Genomic DNA, 20412 nt, shown 5'->3' with positions numbered 1-20412 from the left:
TCGGGGTACATAAGTGCTCCTCTCAGATTTTGGTTACGGGGTCTCCTCTCTAGTTGGGGTACATGAGGACTCCTCTCAGACTTGGGGTATGGGGTCTCCTCTCAGACTCGGGGTACGGGGTCTCCTCGCTAGTCGGGGTACATGAGGGCTCCTCAGACTTGCGGTACGGGGTCTCCTCTCAGACTTGGGGTACGGGGTCTCCTCTGTAGTCGGGGTACATGAGGGCTCCTCAGACTTGGGGTACGGGGTCTCCTCTCAGACTCGGGGTTCGGGGCCTCCTCTCCGGTGACAGACCTCTGTTCACGCCGCAGCTCTCCTCCTGTAGGGATTCCGTTTTTGCTCCGCCCCCTCCAGATGAGGCGTGTTCTTTGGTTGCTGGGATACCGCTCATTTTTACAGCCCTTGGTACCGATGGGCGGGATCATTACTCCATATGGGCGGGGCATAGCTGATGAGCGCGATTCACGCAGTAGGCGGGAAAACAACTGACAGAAGCGACGGCTGAAGGGAGGAGGCGGGGTCAGAGGTGGAGCCTGACACCGCTCTCCGCCTGGAGCGGCCGAGGACACCGGGAGACGGCGCCGGTCAGAAGAGGCCGGAGGACACAGAGGGGAAGAGGACAGCGTCACATCCTGCTGAGACCCCTCCTCCACCACCTGACAGAGAGACCTCCCTGTACCGACACCGCCAGTAAGAGACCCCCTGACAGAGACCTCCACCAGCGAGAGACCCCCTCAGAGAGACCCCCTGACTGAGACCTCCACCAGCGAGAGACCCCCTGACAGAGACCTCCACGAGCGAGAGACCCCCTCAGAGAGACCCCCTGACTGAGACCTCCACCAGCGAGAGACCCCCTGACAGAGACCTCCACGAGCGAGAGACCCCCTCAGAGAGACCCCCTGACTGAGACCTCCACCAGCGAGAGACCCCCTGACAGAGACCTCCACCAGCGAGAGACCCCCTGACAGAGACCTCCACCGGCGAGAGACCCCCTGACAGAGACCTCCACCAGCGAGAGACCCCCTGACAGAGACCTCCACCAGCGAGAGACCCCCTCAGAGAGACCCCCTGACTGAGACCTCCACCAGCGAGAGACCCCCTGACTGAGACCTCCACCAGCGAGAGACCCCCTGACAGAGACCTCCACCAGCGAGAGACCCCCTGACAGAGACCTCCACCGGCGAGAGACCCCCTGACAGAGACCTCCACCGGCGAGAGACCCCCTGACAGAGACCTCCACCAGCGAGAGACCCCCTCAGAGAGACCCCCTGACTGAGACCTCCACCAGCGAGAGACCCCCTGACAGAGACCTCCACCAGCGAGAGACCCCCTGACAGAGACCTCCACCAGCGAGAGACTCCCTGACAGAGACCTCCACCGGCGAGAGACCCCCTGACAGAGACCTCCACCAGCGAGAGACCCCCTCAGAGAGACCCCCTGACTGAGACCTCCACCAGCGAGAGACCCCCTGACAGAGACCTCCACCAGCGAGAGACCCCCTGACAGAGACCTCCACCGGCGAGAGACCCCCTGACAGAGACCTCCACCAGCGAGAGACTCCCTGACAGAGACCTCCACCGGCGAGAGACCCCCTGACAGAGACCTCCACCAGCGAGAGACCCCCTCAGAGAGACCCCCTGACAGAGACCTCCACCAGCGAGAGACCCCCTGACAGAGACCTCCACCAGCGAGAGACCCCCTGACAGAGACCTCCACCAGCGAGAGACCCCCTGACAGAGACCTCCACCAGCGAGAGACCCCCTGACAGAGACCTCCACCAGCGAGAGACCCCCTGACAGAGACCTCCACCAGCGAGAGACCCCCTCAGAGAGACCCCCTGACAGAGACCTCCACCAGCGAGAGACCCCCTGACAGAGACCTCCACGAGCGAGAGACCCCCTCAGAGAGACCCCCTGACTGAGACCTCCACCGGCGAGTGACCCCCTGACTGAGACCTCCACCGGCGAGTGACCCCCTGACTGAGACCTCCACCGGCGAGTGACCCCCTGACTGAGACCTCCACCGGCGAGTGACCCCCTGACTGAGACCTCCACCGGCGAGTGACCCCCTGACTGAGACGTCAACCGGCGAGTGACCCCCTGACTGAGACCTCCACCGGCGAGTGACCCCCTGACTGAGACGTCCACCGGCGAGTGACCCCCTGACTGAGACGTCAACCGGCGAGTGACCCCCTGACTGAGACGTCAACCGGCGAGTGACCCCCTGACTGAGACGTCAACCGGCGAGTGACCCCCTGACTGAGACGTCAACCGGCGAGTGACCCCCTGACTGAGACGTCAACCGGCGAGTGACCCCCTGACTGAGACGTCAACCGGCGAGTGACCCCCTGACTGAGACGTCAACCGGCGAGTGACCCCCTGACTGAGACGTCAACCGGCGAGTGACCCCCTGACTGAGACGTCAACCGGCGAGAGATTCACGCAGTAGGAGACCCCCTCGTAGAGACCTCCACCGACACCACCAGTAAAAGAGACCCCCGCCCACCCCGTCCCGTGGTTTCAGGTCTGATTAGAGAGCGCCCGTTCCCGTTGGGACCTCCTTCCTCTCAGTATCACAGTTGGGGTGCGGTGTAGATGTGACATGGGTGCGGGGTCCCCCTTCCCGCCGTCTCTCTGGAGTGGGCACTTGCTGGTGGGCGGCCGCCTGTTCTCCGGGTACAAGTGATGCGAGAAGTTGGTGTCGGATACGTCAGTGATCGAGGAAGAAGCTGACGGCGGCGTTGGGGGAGGTGGCAGGAGAGCGATGGACGCTGTGCTCACAGGTTGTCTCCATATCTACAGGCGGCAGAGTTTGACGTGTTGGATTAGACGCCGGAGCCTCCCTCTGAGCAGTGACTTTCATCCATGCAGAGGGCAGGTTACCTGTGTCATCTGTAGCCGGGGGCAGGACACCAGAGAGGCTGCTGCCCGGCATTCCTGCTGCGATGAGCCTGGAGTCAGTGAGTGTGCTACGTGCCGGCCCGGCGCAGAGCTCCAGGTGGAGCACCGTGTGCAGCTGATCAGACCACTCTCCTCTCACTGAGTCTATCAGGCGTCCTGTGACTTCATGGCGTTCCTAAGCGGCCCCCGGCTACTGGACTGGGCCAGCTCCCCCCCACACCTGCAGTTTAATAAGTTTGTGCTGACGGGATACCGACCGGTGGCCAGCGGAGCGGAGTGTATGCAGAGTCTCTTCTACCTGCACAATGAGCTGGGCAACATCTACACACACGGTGGGTGAGCCGACAAGTCACGTATGCGTTGTATGATCCCTGCGAGAGCTCACTGCTTATTAGTAGATCTCATCCATTACTGCACATATCCCACCTCACTGCACCCACCACACTGCACATATCCCACTGCACTGCATGTATCCCCCCCCCACTGCACCCACCTCACCACACTGCACATATCCCACCTCACTGCACTGCATGTATCCCCCCCTCACTGCACCCACCTCACCACACTGCACATATCCCACCTCACTGCACTGCATGTATCCCCCCCTCACTGCACCCACCTCACCACACTGCACATATCCCACCTCACTGCACTGCATGTATCCCCCCCCCTCACTGCACCCACCTCACCACACTGCACATATCCCACCTCACTACACCCCCCAGACCACACTGCATGTATCCCCCCCCTCACTGCACCCACCTCACCTCACCACACTGCACATATCCCACCTCACTGCACTGCATGTACCCCCCCCCTCACTGCACCCACCACACTGCACATATCCCACCACACTGCACATATCCCACCTCACCACACTGCACATATCCCACCTCATTACACCCCCCCAGACCACACTTCATGTATCCCCCCCTCACTGCACCCACCTCACCACACTGCACATATCCCACCTCACTACACCCCCCAGACCACACTGCATGTATCCCTCACCACACTGCACATCCCACCTCACTGCACTGCATGTATCCCCCCTCACTGCACCCACCTCACCACACTGCACATATCCCACCTCACTACACCCCCCAGACCACACTGCATGTATCCCTCACCACACTGCACATATCTCACTGCACTGCATGTATCCCCCCCCCTCACTGCACCCGCCTCACCACACTGCACATATCCCACCTCACTACACCCCCCCAGACCACACTGCATGTATCCCCCCCTCACTGCACTGCATGTATCCCCCCCTCACTGCACCCACCACACTGCACATATCCCACCTCACTGCACTGCATGTATCCCCCCTCACTGCACCCACCTCACCACACTGCACATATCCCACCACACTGCACATATCTCACTGCACTGCATGTATCCCACCGCACTGCATTGCATGTATCCCCCCTCACTGCACCCACCTCACCACACTGCACATATCCCACCTCACTGCACCCCCTCATCACACTGCACATATCCCACCTCACTGCACCCCCTCATCACACTGCACATATCCCACCTCACTACACCCCCCAGACCACACTGCATGTATCCCACCTCACTGCACCCACCTCACCACACTGCACATATCCCACCTCACTGCACCACCCCCCCGACGACACTGCCCGTATCCCACCTCGCTGCACCCACCTCACCTCACTGCACATATCCCACCTCACTGCACATATCCCACCTCACCGCACGTATCCCACCTCACCGCACGTATCCCACCTCACCGCACGTATCCCACCTCACCGCACGTATCCCACCTCACCGCATGTATCCCCCCCTCACCACACTGCATGTATCCCCTCACCACACTTCATGTATCCCCCCCCCCTCACCACACTGCACGTATCCCACCTCACTGCACTCACCTCACTGCCCATATCCCACCTCACTGCCCATATCCCACCTCACTGCATGTATCCCCCCCCTCACCAGACTACATCTATCCCCCCCCTCACCGCACGTATCCCCCCCTCACCGCACGTGTCCCCCTCACTGCACTCACCACACTGCACATATACCACCTCACTGCACACCCCCCCCCACATGTATCCCACCTCGCTGCACCCCCCTCACCTCGCTGCACGTATCCCACCTCGCTGCACGTATCCCACCTCGCTGCACGTATCCCACCTCGCTGCACGTATCCCACCTCGCTGCACGTCTCCCCCTCACCACACTGCACGTCTCCCCCTCACCACACTGCACGTATCCCCCTCACCACACTGCACGTATCCCACCTCGCCACACTGCATGTATCCCACCTCACTGCACCCACCTCACCACACTGCATGTATCCCCCTCACTGCACCCCCCCTCCCCACACTGCATGTATCCCACCTCACTGCACCCCCCATCCACTGCATGTATCTCACCACACTGCATGTATCCCACCTCACTGCACTCACCACACTGCATGTATCCCACCTCACTGCACCACCCCCCTCACCACACTGCATGTATCCCACCTCACTGCACCAACCTCGCCCACTGCATGTTTCCCCCCTCTCACTGCACTCACCACACTGCATGTGTCCCCCCCACACTGCATGTATCCCACCTCGCTGCACCCACCTCACCCACTGTATGTATCCCCCCTCGACACACTGCATGTGTCGCACCTCACCACACTGCATGTATCCCACCTCGCTGCACCCACCTCACCCACTGCATGTATCCCCCTCGCCGCACTGCATGTATCCCCCTCGCCGCACTGCATGTATCCCCTCACCGCACTGCATGTATCCCACCACACTGCACATATCCCACCCCACAACACTGCATGTATCCCCCCACACTGCATGTATCCCCCCACACTGCATGTATCCCCCCACACTGCATGTATCACACCACACCGCACATATCCCATCTGAGTTGCATTTTCTCATGTCTGTCATAATGAGTGCTCGGCGTTCCTGCCATGATCACCCTACATGTGTCCAGTCCTCATCCCTCATGTCCCCGTTGCTATACACGGCCGGTCCTCATCCCTCTCATGTCCCCGTTGCTATACACGGCCGGTCCCCATCCATCTCATGTCCCCGTTGATATACACGGCCGGTCCCCATCCCTCTCATGTCCCTGTTGCTATACACGGCCAGTGCTCACATCGGACAGTATATTTCAGCTGGGGAGACGGGTGGTGCTGAGAACTGTCCCCTCACATGGTTGATAACATTTGATGGATTTCAGACCCCAGCCCACCGTTTGTCACTGACTTTTGTTCTTCTCTTTTGGAGTGTTGTCAGCGGCTGCTGGTTTAGGATTGTGCCTGTGCTGGATTCTGTAGCCTTGTGTTAGTGAAGATTGCAGGAAGGAGCCGGGTCGGCAGGGTGCAGACATTTGGTCCACTGATAATACATTTGGAGCGTCTTGGTGCCCTGAGCTCCGTCACACACAGGACCAATGTCATGGAGAGGCGGCCACCGAGCCTCTCCGGCAGATCCGGCCGATGGAGCTGTCCTGTCATGGCCACATATTGATAGATTACCCATCATTCACTCCTCTTTCATTGGGTTGCCCAGGAAAGCGGCCTCAGGACCGTGCTCCCCTAACAAACAAGGGGAACTTCTACATTAAAGTGAAGTATCGTCTTGTATCAGAGCGGCTCCAGACCTGCGATCGACAGCCGAGGGTTAACCTAAGAATTTAAAGTCTTTAAAAGCTTTGAGGTGAGTATGGGGCACGGTCGTCTAAGGAGCTCTAAGTCCTAATCTCTTTATGAGTGACCTGGATTCCAGGACGACCGATCACAGATAGATTTCTGGCTTTTAGGACAGTGATAGAGGGGGGGGGGTTCACAAATCTACACATTCATGCTGTCCCGTGGAAGTGGAGGCTGATTCAGTGGCATCATATGTAAGTACTCCCATGATATAAAGTGATGGCTTATGTGTAGGTTATGAGGGGTCGGGGTCTGTCCCCTGAGACTCCCACCGATCCTGAGAATAAAGGGGCACAGCACTGATTTTCCCTGCACACCGGCCGTGATGGGAGCTGCAGCCAATCACAGTCACTTGAACGGGGCCGTGCTGCAGCCGCCTGCGCTGCGGGTGGCCAGGGCACAACTGTGAGGTGAAGAACAGCTAAGTGGACGCATTGCTAAACCAGCTTCAGCCCCTTCATTCTTGGGGTCGGTGGACACCGACCATCATAAAGTGATAGCATATTCTAGGGATCAGATAGTAATACCCCCTTATCCCATGTACATCCAGCATACGTCTGGTGTAGGAATGTGGCGGCGTCAGCGTGACCTTCAGGCGCTCCTTGTGGTGTTTCGCTCCGCTCACTGCTCCAGGTAGAGTCTTGTTAATGCAAATCTTATAATGTTCTTACGTATAATGACCTTCCCCGGCTGCCACTGACGTCACCCCCGCCCGGCTCTCTTCTCCGGTGAGGTGACCACTCGGCTCCTCATAAGAGGAATTTCTAAAAGCGGATTGAGCTGGGAAGATGGGAGAACATTGCTTACTCAGCTGCTTCATCCCCTTCCCCCAAATCTCCTGCTGCTGACAAAAGCCAAGTTCAGTGCTGGAGGGACGTCACCTGCAGTCTCAGGGACACCTATAGATGTAACCATAGTCTTCTCTATACCATGCTGCCTGTGCTGAAACGGCAACCCTGATGATATAGAAATGGCAATCAAATGATCTGGCTGCTCCCAGCCGCCACGTTATCAGAGGGCGTGAGGCAGCGAAGTGCCTGTGAATGAGCTCCCGGGGAACTCCTTGTGTAAATAGCGATCCCTGGCATGTGTGCAGAGCGTAAATACTGCGCCTGACCTCGGCCCCTCTGTTCTGCAGGGACATTCGTGGCTGAAGCTGCCCATAGACTCAAAGGGTTTTACAGAAATGTCCCCAAACAAGGCCAAGCATTGTGGGCTCAGTGTGTACAGTTTGCTGCATTGTCCCGCCAGCCCCACCCGTTTATTTCCCTCAGTTCTGTGTCCTACAGAACAGAAGACTACAAATCCCAACATGCAGCAAAGCGAACCTGAGCAGCTCCAGCCCGACCAAGCAGCGTACCCGGCCGGGAGGCATCACAGTGCTCTGAATGTGTCCGCAGCAGATCCTGGAAGGTGTGAGGTGCGGCCTCGAGGGATCGGACGTTTCTCCAGAACACCCCACAGATGATCAGATTGAGATCTGGGGATTTGGAGTCATCTTGAAGTCTTTGTCGTGTTCCTCATCATTCCTGGACAATGTCTGCAGCGTGGCGGGGGCATTATCCTGCGGCGTGGCGGGGGCATTATCCTGCGGCGTGGCGGGGGCATTATCCTGCGGCGTGGCGGGACCATTATCCTGCGGCGTGGCGGGACCATTATCCTGCAGCAATGTTTAGGTCGGGGGTATGTGTCACATCCACATGAATGTCAGGACAGAAGGTTTCCCAGCAGAACACTGTCCAGATCATTACCCTGCCGACGGCTTGTCTTCCCATAATGCATCCTGCTGCTGCCTCCTCCCCAGATAAGTGACGCACACGCGCCCGGCCGTCCAGATGATGTAACACATGATTCATCAGACCAGGCGTCGTCTTCCATTGCTCCAGTTCTGATGATCACGTGCCCATTGTAGACGCATTGGATGGCGGATGGGGTCGGCTTGGGCGCTCTGACCGGTCTGCAGCGACACGGCCCCATATACAGCGAGCTGCGATGCTCTGCGTGTTCTGAAACCTTTCTATCATAGTCAGCAGTAACCATCAGTAATTTGTGGTACAGTATCTCCTCTGTGGGTTCGGACTAGACGGGCTAGCCTCCCCTCCCCCGCACATCAATGAGCCTTGTGCGCCCGTGACCCTTACTTTCATGGAAGCTTGTCAGTGTGGCTGACTGTATGGACAATACTATGCGCTTTGTTCTTGGTGAGGGTCATTCGCTTGAATGGTCCGCTTTCACCCCACGTGTATTGGCATTTTAGATTCCTGCCGATTCGAGTTTCTGACATCTTCTTGTCTCTTATCTGCAGCCTTGAGTCTCCTGACAACTTCTTAGATTCAACTGAGAAACATATTAATATCAAATATCAAACATAGGGAAGCAGCAAACACCCCTGATTACGGGTGTTGTATATGTGCTGAGTGGTAGTGGGCATGCTCTGCTGTATTCGCACGTCCCTATGATAAATGATCAGTTTTCCGTGAGTCTGAAGGCAGCACATGAAGGGTTAATATTCCGCTTCTTTAGTATTACAATTACCCTAATCACTCCAAATAAGACACTCCCAAAGACAGTGAGGGTAATGGTACACTAAGCGGCCACGGCGACCTACTCTTTGGCGCAGTTCTCAAATAGATTGTTAATGTCTGCTTGAATTTGCGGGTAAACTGCTGTTTTAGCAGCAAAACCGCGCGGTCATTAACATTCAAATTGAAAACCGCGCCATACAGCAAGTCGGAGCCGTGTTGTTATGCAGCAATCATGAGTTGAATAAGAGGGAAGTCTAGGAAAGGAAACTTCCTCGCTGGAATCAGGTGGGATTTCTTGAAATTCACAATAAAACCGTAGCTGGTAATATCTTGATGGTGAGGACTAAGTGACTTAGAAGGACTTCCTGTGAGGACACCCTGGGGTATGGGATGCAGCCCCCTCATTCTGAGGAAAGCTGCCAGTGCAACCAGTCAGAATGGCCGAGACGTAAATTGGAGGGATCTCGGAGCTGATTCAGCGGCGGCCAATCTGAGGAAACTTCTGTGGGCCTGAAGAGATGGCACATGCAGGTAAGCATCTTCCGGCTTGATATTTGCCATCCAGTCACCCTTGTAGGGAATGGGAATGATAACTTATTGATTCCATATTTGAGTTTGTTGAGGAAGGTTAAGATCTTATTACATGGCGGATGTGGGCCGTGAGCGGGATGATTGGCGCTTGTTTGCTGCTTTCACAAGGAGCTATGATCAGTAATGTGTGAGGACGAGTGCTCGCTACTATGATCAGTAATGTGTGAGGACGAGTGCTCACTACTATGATCAGTAACGTGTGAGGACGAGTGCTCGCTACTATGATCAGTAACGTGTGAGGACGAGTGCTCGCTACTATGATCAGTAATGTGTGAGGACGAGTGCTCGCTACTATGATCAGTAACCAGTAAAGTGTGAGGACGAGTGCTCGCTACTATGATCAGTAACGTGTGAGGACGAGTGCTCGCTACTATGATCAGTAACGTGTGAGGACGAGTGCTCGCTACTATGATCAGTAACGTGTGAGGACGAGTGCTCGCTACTATGATCAGTAACGTGTGAGGACGAGTGCTCGCTACTATGATCAGTAACGTGTGAGGACGAGTGCTCGCTACTATGATCAGTAACGTGTGAGGACGAGTGCTCGCTACTATGATCAGTAACGTGTGAGGACGAGTGCTCGCTACTATGATCAGTAACGTGTGAGGACGAGTGCTCGCTACTATGATCAGTAACGTGTGAGGACGAGTGCTCGCTACTATGATCAGTAACGTGTGAGGACGAGTGCTCGCTACTATGATCAGTAACGTGTGAGGACGAGTGCTCGCTACTATGATCAGTAACGTGTGAGGACGAGTGCTCGCTACTATGATCAGTAACGTGTGAGGACGAGTGCTCGCTACTATGATCAGTAACGTGTGAGGACGAGTGCTCGCTACTATGATCAGTAACGTGTGAGGACGAGTGCTCGCTACTATGATCAGTAACGTGTGAGGACGAGTGCTCGCTACTATGATCAGTAACGTGTGAGGACGAGTGCTCGCTACTATGATCAGTAACGTGTGTGGACGAGTGCTCGCTACTATGATCAGTAACGTGTGAGGACGAGTGCTCGCTACTATGATCAGTAACGTGTGAGGACGAGTGCTCGCTACTATGATCAGTAACGTGTGAGGGCGAGTGCTCGCTACTATGATCAGTAACGTGTGAGGACGAGTGCTCGCTACTATGATCAGTAACGTGTGAGGACGAGTGCTCGCTACTATGATCAGTAACGTGAGAGGACGAGTGCTCGCTACTATGATCAGTAACGTGTGAGGACGAGTTCTCGCTACTATGATCAGTAACGTGTGAGGACGAGTGCTCGCTACTATGATCAGTAAAGTTTGAGGACGAGTTCTCGCTACTATGATCAGTAACGTTTGAGGACGAGTGCTCGCTACTATGATCAGTAACGTGTGAGGACGAGTGCTCGCTACTATGATCAGTAACGTGTGAGGACGAGTGCTCGCTGCTATGATCAGTAACGTGTGAGGACGAGTGCTCGCTGCTATGATCAGTAACGTGTGAGGACGAGTGCTCGCTGCTATGATCAGTAACGTGTGAGGACGAGTGCTCGCTGCTATGATCAGTAACGTTTCAGGATGAGTGCTCGCTGCTATGATCAGTAACGTTTGAGGACGAGTGCTCGCTACTATGATCAGTAATGTTTCAGGACGAGTGCTCGCTACTATGATCAGTAATGTTACAGGACGAGTGCTCGCTACTATGATCAGTAACCAGTAACGTGTGAGGACGAGTGCTCGCTACTATGATAAGTAACGTGTGAGGACGAGTGCTCGCTACTATGATCAGTAATGTGTGAGGACGAGTGCTCGCTACTATGATCAGTAACGTTTGAGGACGAGTGCTCGCTACTATGATCAGTAAGGTTTCAGGACGAGTGCTCGCTACTATGATCAGTAACCAGTAACGTTTGAGGACGAGTGCTCGCTACTATGATCAGTAACGTGTGAGGACGAGTGCTCGCTACTATGATAAGTAACGTGTGAGGACGAGTGCTCGCTACTATGATCAGTAACCTGTGAGGACGAGTGCTCGCTACTATGATCAGTAACGTTTCAGGACGAGTGCTCGCTACTATGATCAGTGACGTTTCAGGACGAGTGCTCGCTACTATGATCAGTGACGTTTCAGGACGAGTGCTCGCTACTATGATCAGTGACGTTTCAGGACGAGTTCTCGCTACTATGATCAGTGACGTTTCAGGACGAGTTCTCGCTACTATGATCAGTGACGTTTCAGGACGAGTTCTCGCTACTATGATCAGTGACGTGTGAGGACGAGTGCGCGCTACTATGATCAGTGACGTTTCAGGACGAGTGCTCGCTACTATGATCAGTGACGTTTCAGGACGAGTGCTCGCTACTATGATCAGTGACGTTTCAGGACGAGTGCTCGCTACTATGATCAGTGACGTTTCAGGACGAGTGCTCGCTACTATGATCAGTGACGTTTCAGGACGAGTTCTCGCTACTATGATCAGTAACGTGTGAGGACGAGTGCTCGCTACTATGATCAGTAACGTGTGAGGACGAGTGCTCGCTACTATGATCAGTAACGTGTGAGGACGAGTGCTCGCTACTATGATCAGTGACGTTTCAGGACGAGTGCTCGTTACTATGATCAGTGACGTTTCAGGACGAGTTCTCGCTACTATGATCAGTGACGTTTCAGGACGAGTTCTCGCTACTATGATCAGTGACGTTTCAGGACGAGTTCTCGCTACTATGATCAGTGACGTGTGAGGACGAGTGCTCGCTACTATGATCAGTGACGTTTCAGGACGAGTTCTCGCTACTATGATCAGTGACGTTTCAGGACGAGTGCTCGCTACTATGATCAGTGACGTTTCAGGACGAGTGCTCGCTACTATGATCAGTGACGTTTCAGGACGAGTTCTCGGTACTATGATCAGTGACGTTTCAGGACGGGTGCTCGCTACTATGATCAGTGACTGACGTTTCAGGACGGGTGCTCGGTACTATGATCAGTGACGTTTCAGGACGAGTTCTCGCTACTATGATCAGTGACGTTTCAGGACGAGTTCTCGCTACTATGATCAGTGACGTGTGAGGACGAGTGCTCGCTACTATGATCAGTGACGTTTCAGGACGAGTTCTCGCTACTATGATCAGTGACGTTTCAGGACGGGTGCTCGGTACTATGATCAGTGACGTTTCAGGACGAGTGCTCGGTACTATGATCAGTGACGTTTCAGGACGAGTTCTCGCTACTATGATCAGTGACGTTTCAGGACGAGTTCTCGCTACTATGATCAGTGACGTGTGAGGACGAGTGCTCGCTACTATGATCAGTGACGTTTCAGGACGAGTGCTCGCTACTATGATCAGTGACGTTTCAGGACGAGTGCTCGCTACTATGATCAGTGACGTTTCAGGACGAGTTCTCGGTACTATGATCAGTGACGTTTCAGGACGGGTGCTCGCTACTATGATCAGTGACGTTTCAGGACGGGTGCTCGGTACTATGATCAGTGACGTTTCAGGACGAGTGCTCGCTACTATGATCAGTGACGTTTCAGGACGGGTGCTCGGTACTATGATCAGTGACGTTTCAGGACGAGTTCTCGGTACTATGATCAGTGACGTTTCAGGACGAGTTCTCGGTACTATGATCAGTGACGTTTCAGGACGGGTGCTCGGTACTATGATCAGTGACGTTTCAGGACGAGTGCTCGCTACTATGATCAGTGACGTTTCAGGACGAGTTCTCGGTACTATGATCAGTGACGTTTCAGGACGGGTGCTCGCTACTATGATCAGTGACGTTTCAGGACGGGTGCTCGGTACTATGATCAGTGACGTTTCAGGACGAGTGCTCGCTACTATGATCAGTAAGGTTTCAGGACGAGTTCTCGCTACTATGATCAGTGACGTTTCAGGACGAGTGCTCGGTACTATGATCAGTGACGTTTCAGGACGGGTGCTCGGTACTATGATCAGTGACGTTTCAGGACGGGTGCTCGCTACTATGATCGTTCGTCCCCATATAGTTCTATCTTGTCAGGACGTCGTTTACACAAGGAGATGTTCTGCTGACAACGATAATATTTCTTGCAGCATAAACAATAATCAGCCCTTTGCTCGTTCATTGGCTGATCGTTGCCCTGTTTACAGAGGGCAATTATCGGGAATGAGCACCTCATTAATGCCAGTTTGCCTGATAATTGGCCCGTGTAAAAGGACCTTTAGGTCTGACCGGCCTCCAGCCTTGATCTTGTTCTGAACAGGGAAGACTCTGGAATACACTCCTGATTACCTTTAACGGATCGTGGCTTCTACTAGAAATCCTTTCTCTACAAACTCCTGTAGAAGTTGATGGACCACAGAAAAATTCCCTACATTTAAAAAATATATATCTGGAAGGAAGGACTGGAACTTCAGAGAATAGCCCCTCATGATGGTGGACAGAACTCAGGAGTCGGTATTAGGCTCACATCAGTTTGACAAAAACCCTAAAAGATGAGCCCCTACTGGGGAGAATGACTGGTGATAAGACCTCCAGCTGAGATCCTGAAGGCTTGTTTTTGAAGGAGGAAGAACTTTCGGGATTATTCCGCTCATTTGAATCTCCTTTTTTCCCTTTGATAATCTGAAACGCCTTTTTCCTGGTGACCTCCTTGCTTGGGAACAAAAAAGTCCTATATCTTGGTTGAGAAAAAGTGACTACCTTGTTGTTATTAAGGAACTTAAAGGGGTATTTTGATCTCTGACACTTATACACCGGATATGCCATAAATGTCTGATAGATGCAGGTCCCACCTATCCCTAGAACACTGATCCCTGTCCTACCTCGTCCCAATGTTGCTGCTCACTGTCCACTGAGTTACCAGATAACCGGGAGTATGTAAAAAAAATCCAGCTCTCTGAGCTCAAATGTTTCCGAACTCCCAGCCACCTCGTAACTTAGTGGCCGGAGAGTAGTGACAGCGGGACGAGGTAAGACGGGGGTCAGGGGGCCCCATCCTAGACATAGGTGTGGGTCTTACGTTTTGGGACCCGCATCTATCGGACATTTATTGCATATCCTGTAGATATTCCATAAGCGGCTGAGATGAGAAAACCACATTAAGAAGCTTCTCTAATTGAGGACTGAAAACACTGCTAGCATGAAATGGCAAAGCACAGAAATGATTCTTGGATGGGATATCCCCAGCCCACTCTAGTGCCCATCTATCAGAAGTAGAGCCATGGCCTTAGTTAAGCTTGAGCATGACCGGAAAGTCCAGTTTGATTTAGAAGTCTTTCCAAAATCTGCGCTCTAGAAACTCCATCTGTAGGTCTCTTGTCAATTGACTTGACCAAACCATCAATGCCCTAGCAATTGGAACAGAGACTAAAGCTGCCCAACAAGATGCTGCAGAAAACCTGTAACTCCTCCGCAGCAGTTCAGCCGTACTGTCCATTTTAATAATGACAACTTGGACAGGGAATACACGGGCCGCAGCAAATCCATCTTAAAAGGAGCTTTCCGATCTTCCATAGATTTTGGGTCAAGTTTATGAACTGAACTTAGTCTGTGACCCAGGTCAGGTTTCTGTTCAGTTTTAGACCAGTCTATTTGAAAAGATTCTTTAAGGCTAGGAGGGTCGGGTTAAAAACATCTCCAGACTTTTTAAAATATAGAATTATTGTTGTTTCTTCGATCTATTGTCTTTCATATTCCATGGCCTCTTTTACGGCTTTACCTAAGGCACCAGCTTTCCCCATTATTGAATAAGTAGAAATCTTTGGCACACCCAAGTTTGAAGAGTCGGAGGCAATGTCCACTGTGGAGAGGAGAAATCCGAGACCACTGAGGAGGAATCGCCTTCCTCTACATTAATGCTCTTGTGTTTAGCAAATTTTTTTACATTCGTCTTTGACTTCCTGAAACGCTTCCAGGACTTGAGATTTAAACCAACAAAAAGATGTTTGTTTTCTTATTGGACCCTAGCATCTTCCGGTGGTTGACAGAGTGCACAAATATATGTCCTATTGGTCTGGTAAAGGCTCCACATTTGATGCGTCTGGACATCCTCCTTTCTTTCCCCCATCGTGCTGAGGGCATCTAAGTTCGATGAAAGATATAAATCACTTTAAAGACAAAAAGCACACGATGGCGCAACATAGGGCATCATCTCACGATAAATAGGAGAGGCAGGAAAGTGAGAAGTGTACACTCACCTGGCGGTGTCATGCTGGGGGCACGACAACCTGGTACTCCAAAATATATATATATATATATGTGTGTGTGTGTGTGTATATATATATATATATATATATGAGTCCAAGCGCTGGTTCGGGGGACTGCTAGCCACGGGTCTTTCTGGGTGAAGAACTTGTCCCAGATAGAGTATCAGCGATATCAAATGCTGAGATGCACTAGGATATTCTGAGTACAAGAGGGCGCAAAATGACCCTTAACAAAGGCGCTGTTCCCATTTTCGGTGTTAAGGAAGATCCTCTGGAGTCATACAAATGTTAACCTTTTATCAATATTGTGACGTGCAATGCGTTTCAAAGCTGGACCGGCTTGTTCATCAGGCAGATTTACATAATGTATTACATAAGCCAGGTAGAGACAGAAGAGTTGGGGACCTCATGACATCCTACATGAAACGCTGAGGAGAGGTGCAGCCTGGCAGTGTACCAGCCATCATAGGAGCCGCCTGTGTCATTTTAACTCTTAGAATCTCACAGACACAGTAGCATCGCGACCTCTAACACCACACATGCACCAAATGTCCTCCGGTATGAGCAGAGTCCACGATTATCACGGCCGTGTCAGTGGGATGCGCACTTTATGTCCACTCTACTCGGGTAGCCCTCCGCGCCAACACAGAAACTTCACCCCTAAAAAGTGCCATACCCTGCCCAAAAGGGATGCCGCAAACGTCAAAATAATCATAGGGGGAGAAAGTAGGTCTGGGTTTCCACTCAAGCGGGCGCGCCACAAAAAATCAAACCTAAACATAAAACTGTCCAGATGGGAAAAAAAACACACAGCTCTTTACTGTCGCGTGGTGTTTTATAGAGCGTGCGTGCCAGTTAGGATAATTGATGAATGCTTTAGACTGAGGGTCACTTCACTCGCTGAATGGCACTTTTTGTTTTGGCCGTGCAGCTAATTAACGCTCCGCAAAATTGCACAGAATTTACTGTTTTGCGCTGCAGATTTTGGCCACAGTGTAAAAGGTGCACAATTTTGTGGAACGGTAATTAGACGCTTGGCATAAAGACAATGCCATTTGGCACATATAAAGTTACCGTCACGCTGTGGTTTTTTTTTCTCTCCTGTCCGAGCTGGGAAGAAGCAGATTAACCATTATGTGCTGCCTGAGGGCGATGGGGAATGTGCGTTTCCATGTTAGGCTGGACTATCCCCGCACATTAAACTAGGCACATATTACTCCAGCATTAGATGAAGTCTGAAGCCCCAGTCTTAGTTAATGGGAAGAATTTATTATTATGGTGAGTCACGTTTAATCTCCAGTTATTGCGACATGTAGGGCAAGCTTTAGGCTGACCATGGATGGTGAGAGGTCTCTCTGACACATGGGCGGGACATCTGCTCCACAGGGTCATGAGTCTTTACTCCGAGGAGAGAGGAACAACAGGTTGAAAATCGTGCAACAAGAGCTTCTGATCATCACTTTACTGTGGGCAGAGGAGCTGGCGGAGTGTAAATGAAGTTGAGGATGAGAGCGATGAGCACATTGTCCAGTGCAGAGTCGGCGTCCTTCTTCACACATCTGCCGGAGCCGGCGTCATTCTTCGCACATCTGCCGGAGCTGGCGTCATTCTTCGCACATCTGCCGGAGCCGGCGTCATTCTTCGCACATCTGCCGGAGCCGGCGTCCTTCTTCGCACATCTGCCGGAGCCGGCGTCCTTCTTCGCACATCTGCCGGAGCCGGCGTCATTCTTCGCACATCTGCCGGAGCCGGCGTCATTCTTCGCACATCTGCCGGAGCCATTCTTCGCACATCTGCCAGAGTCGGCGTCCTTCTTCACACATCTGCCGGAGCCGGCGTCATTCTTCGCACATCTGCCGGAGCCGGCGTCATTCTTCGCACATCTGCCGGAGCCATTCTTCGCACATCTGCCAGAGTCGGCGTCCTTCTTCACACATCTGCCGGAGCCGGCGTCATTCTTCGCACATCTGCCGGAGCCGGCGTCATTCTTCGCACATCTGCCGGAGCCGGCGTCATTCTTCGCACATCTGCCGGAGCCGGCGTCATTCTTCGCACATCTGCCGGAGTCTGCGTCATTCTTCACACATCTGCCCGAGCTGGCGTCATTCTTCACACATCTGCATTGCTGGTCGGGGTGGTCTTTTATATTAAGCAGCATTTGGTGAAGGTGTTCCGTTGTATTAAGGACAGTGGGCATTGTAGGAATAGTAATACTAGAGCTGCAGGGAGACTACAAGGGTAAGTTGTGGCAGATATCATGTACATGCTGCTTAACCCCAGTCAGATATATGGAACAGATTTTCAGTGCGCGGTGTAAACAGAGCCTTAGGAGGGTATTGTTACAGGAGCTGCCATGTTGGTTGCTGTAACACACGATCAGTCAGTGGTGGGGGTGCCTGGTGTATAACGTTGCTGGCATGCTCTCTGTATTGTGATACCTCCGGGCAGTAAATAAGACTGGGGTTCAGATTACAGGCGTGATAGGACATGTGCACTTAGTGAGATCATGTTGGACACGGCTCTGGGCTTCGGATACACCGTTCTCACTTGTGGCGTGAGATGTAAACACACGTCTGCTTCTTACAGCGTTCCTGCGGCTGCGTCGGCTCTGGTGCAGGCAAGAGGGTCGCCGGCGGAATATATGTGACATTAGTAAATTAGCCGATATACCACATCAGCTCTTACTGTAACGTTTCTTTTTCAGGGATCCCGCTCCTCGGCTTCTTGTTCTTGCTCCCTCTACAAATCCCATGGCGCCAGCTGTCTGTACCGTGGCTCGGTGTGGTCCATTACCTGGCCTGTGTCAGCCCCCAGCTGGGCAGTGTGCTATATCATCTCTTCATGAACCACCATGGCGGGGCGCGCATCTACCACAAGCTCCTCACTCTTGACATGTGCGGCATCTGCCTTGTCAACACTTTGGGTAAGTTTTACCTTTGTGCAGGTTTCTCTTTATAGACTCAAATCTCCTCTGGTTAGCACCAATCTGAAGCATACGGAGGGGGGAGTCACCACGGCACGGTGCCATCTGTAGGGCACTCAGATGTGATAGCAGTGGGAGATTTAAAACGGTCCTCTATCTCGTAACACGTGTGTGTGGGGGGGGGGGGTGACATTCTGCATGAGTCAGGGCTGTATAATCTGCCAGTTCTTATGACATGTTCTCTGTTGACAGGTGCTCTCCCCATCATTTACTGCACGCTCTTCTGCCATCCCTACACGCGGAGCCTGGCCCTCCTGGCATACACCGGTTTGTCTAGTTACGTGATCTTCTGCGCAATCAGCGCTCACAGCAACATAAGTCGCCTCTGCTCGTTTGCCTGGCAAGCTGCCTTCCGCTTCTTCTTCTTTTATCTCCGCTGGGCAGGACTGGGCTCTGGCCATCCATCCTCACTACGCTGCTACCTCCTTATGGACAGTCTGGCCCTACTCGGAGGCATAATTAACGTTTCTCGCCTTCCTGAACGTTTACGGCCTGGAAAATTTGACTACTGGTGCAACAGTCACCAGATTATGCACGTCCTGGTAGTGATCAGCATCTTATATTTGCACTGGGGTGTAGCCTCTGACCTCTTCTGGATAAGCAGTTACCCATGTCCGCGGGAGTGACGCTCGGACCCCCTCCAAGGTTTAGTGAAGCACACGTGATGCATCGGCCGATACGAAGACAACGAGATACGCAGCCGAACACACGGGTGCAACCAGCAAAACCAAACTTGAAATATAACATTGATCTAGGTTTATTTAATAACTGATGCAGAGGTATTTATTATTGACTACTATAAAGACTAATATGAAGGGGGATGTCCAGGGAGGTATTACATATCAGTATTACACCCTTGTGTGCTCTGCGATACGTATGACAAACGTCTGGAGAAGGACGTCCTTAGAACAGGTCCCTGATTGTAAGGTGGGGTGATGGTCATGAAATGATGCTGAAGCCACAAGCAGCTCATGGGCAGGATGATGATGGAGGAGGATGATGATGATGATGATGCTTATACCACAGGCTCCTCCCTCTATGGTCTGTTACAGTGATATGCTCCAGTCATAGGAGGGCAGCAGCGCTGGCACCCAGGGGGAGGGTAGCACACAAGCTTGGCACATGCATTCACACAATGCCTCCAAATTCAGGGACAGGTCAAAAGCAGAAATCTTTTCTTACATAAAGGTGGATTCCCAAAACATAACGATCATCCAGAGACGGCGGCACGTGCGGTGTCTACAGATCAGTACATCAGGCATTCTTACAGGAAACCAGTCTATGGAGATGCCGCAGTCACCAACCTCCGCATCAGAGGAGCCTGTAGTTCCCTTTTGTCGGGTGCCCAGGAGGATTAGTTGCCTTACACCTCTTCTAGATTAAGGAGCCTTTACCTGCTCCTCCTGGGGTGGCTGGAGCATACTGAGCAGGGCTTTGCACGAGGCCAGTATTACTAATGCAATAATAAATCTTTTATCAAAACGTGTTTGGTTCTGAATATATAAATCCCCCCCCACCCCAAAGTCCTGCATCTGTAACCGCAGCAGCGCATCACCAC

The 20412-nt window shown here is 52.7% G+C and overlaps 1 protein-coding gene across 2 annotated transcripts; it reads left to right on the top strand.

The window, feature by feature from the left end:
* The first annotated feature begins 488 nt into the window (after positions 1–488).
* On the top strand, positions 489–20336 carry PAQR4 (progestin and adipoQ receptor family member 4). Of its 2 annotated transcripts, XM_075831003.1 has the most exons (4): positions 601–690; positions 2802–3232; positions 18576–18794; positions 19047–20336. In XM_075831003.1, the coding sequence occupies exons 2-4, from the start codon at positions 3067–3069 to the stop codon at positions 19478–19480; spliced, it is 819 nt and encodes a 272-aa protein (XP_075687118.1). In that variant the 5' UTR covers positions 601–690; positions 2802–3066; the 3' UTR covers positions 19481–20336. The 2 variants fall into 2 exon arrangements, with proteins under 2 accessions (XP_075687119.1, XP_075687118.1); XM_075831004.1 differs by lacking the exon at positions 2802–3232 and having other exon boundaries at positions 489–690.
* Positions 20337–20412: the final 76 nt, after the last annotated feature.

The sequence above is a fragment of the Rhinoderma darwinii genome, chromosome 6 (genome assembly GCF_050947455.1).
Source record: "Rhinoderma darwinii isolate aRhiDar2 chromosome 6, aRhiDar2.hap1, whole genome shotgun sequence".
NCBI lineage: Eukaryota > Metazoa > Chordata > Amphibia > Anura > Rhinodermatidae > Rhinoderma > Rhinoderma darwinii.
Note: the sequence above shows the minus strand (reverse complement) of the source record. Positions and strands in the feature narration are given on the sequence as shown.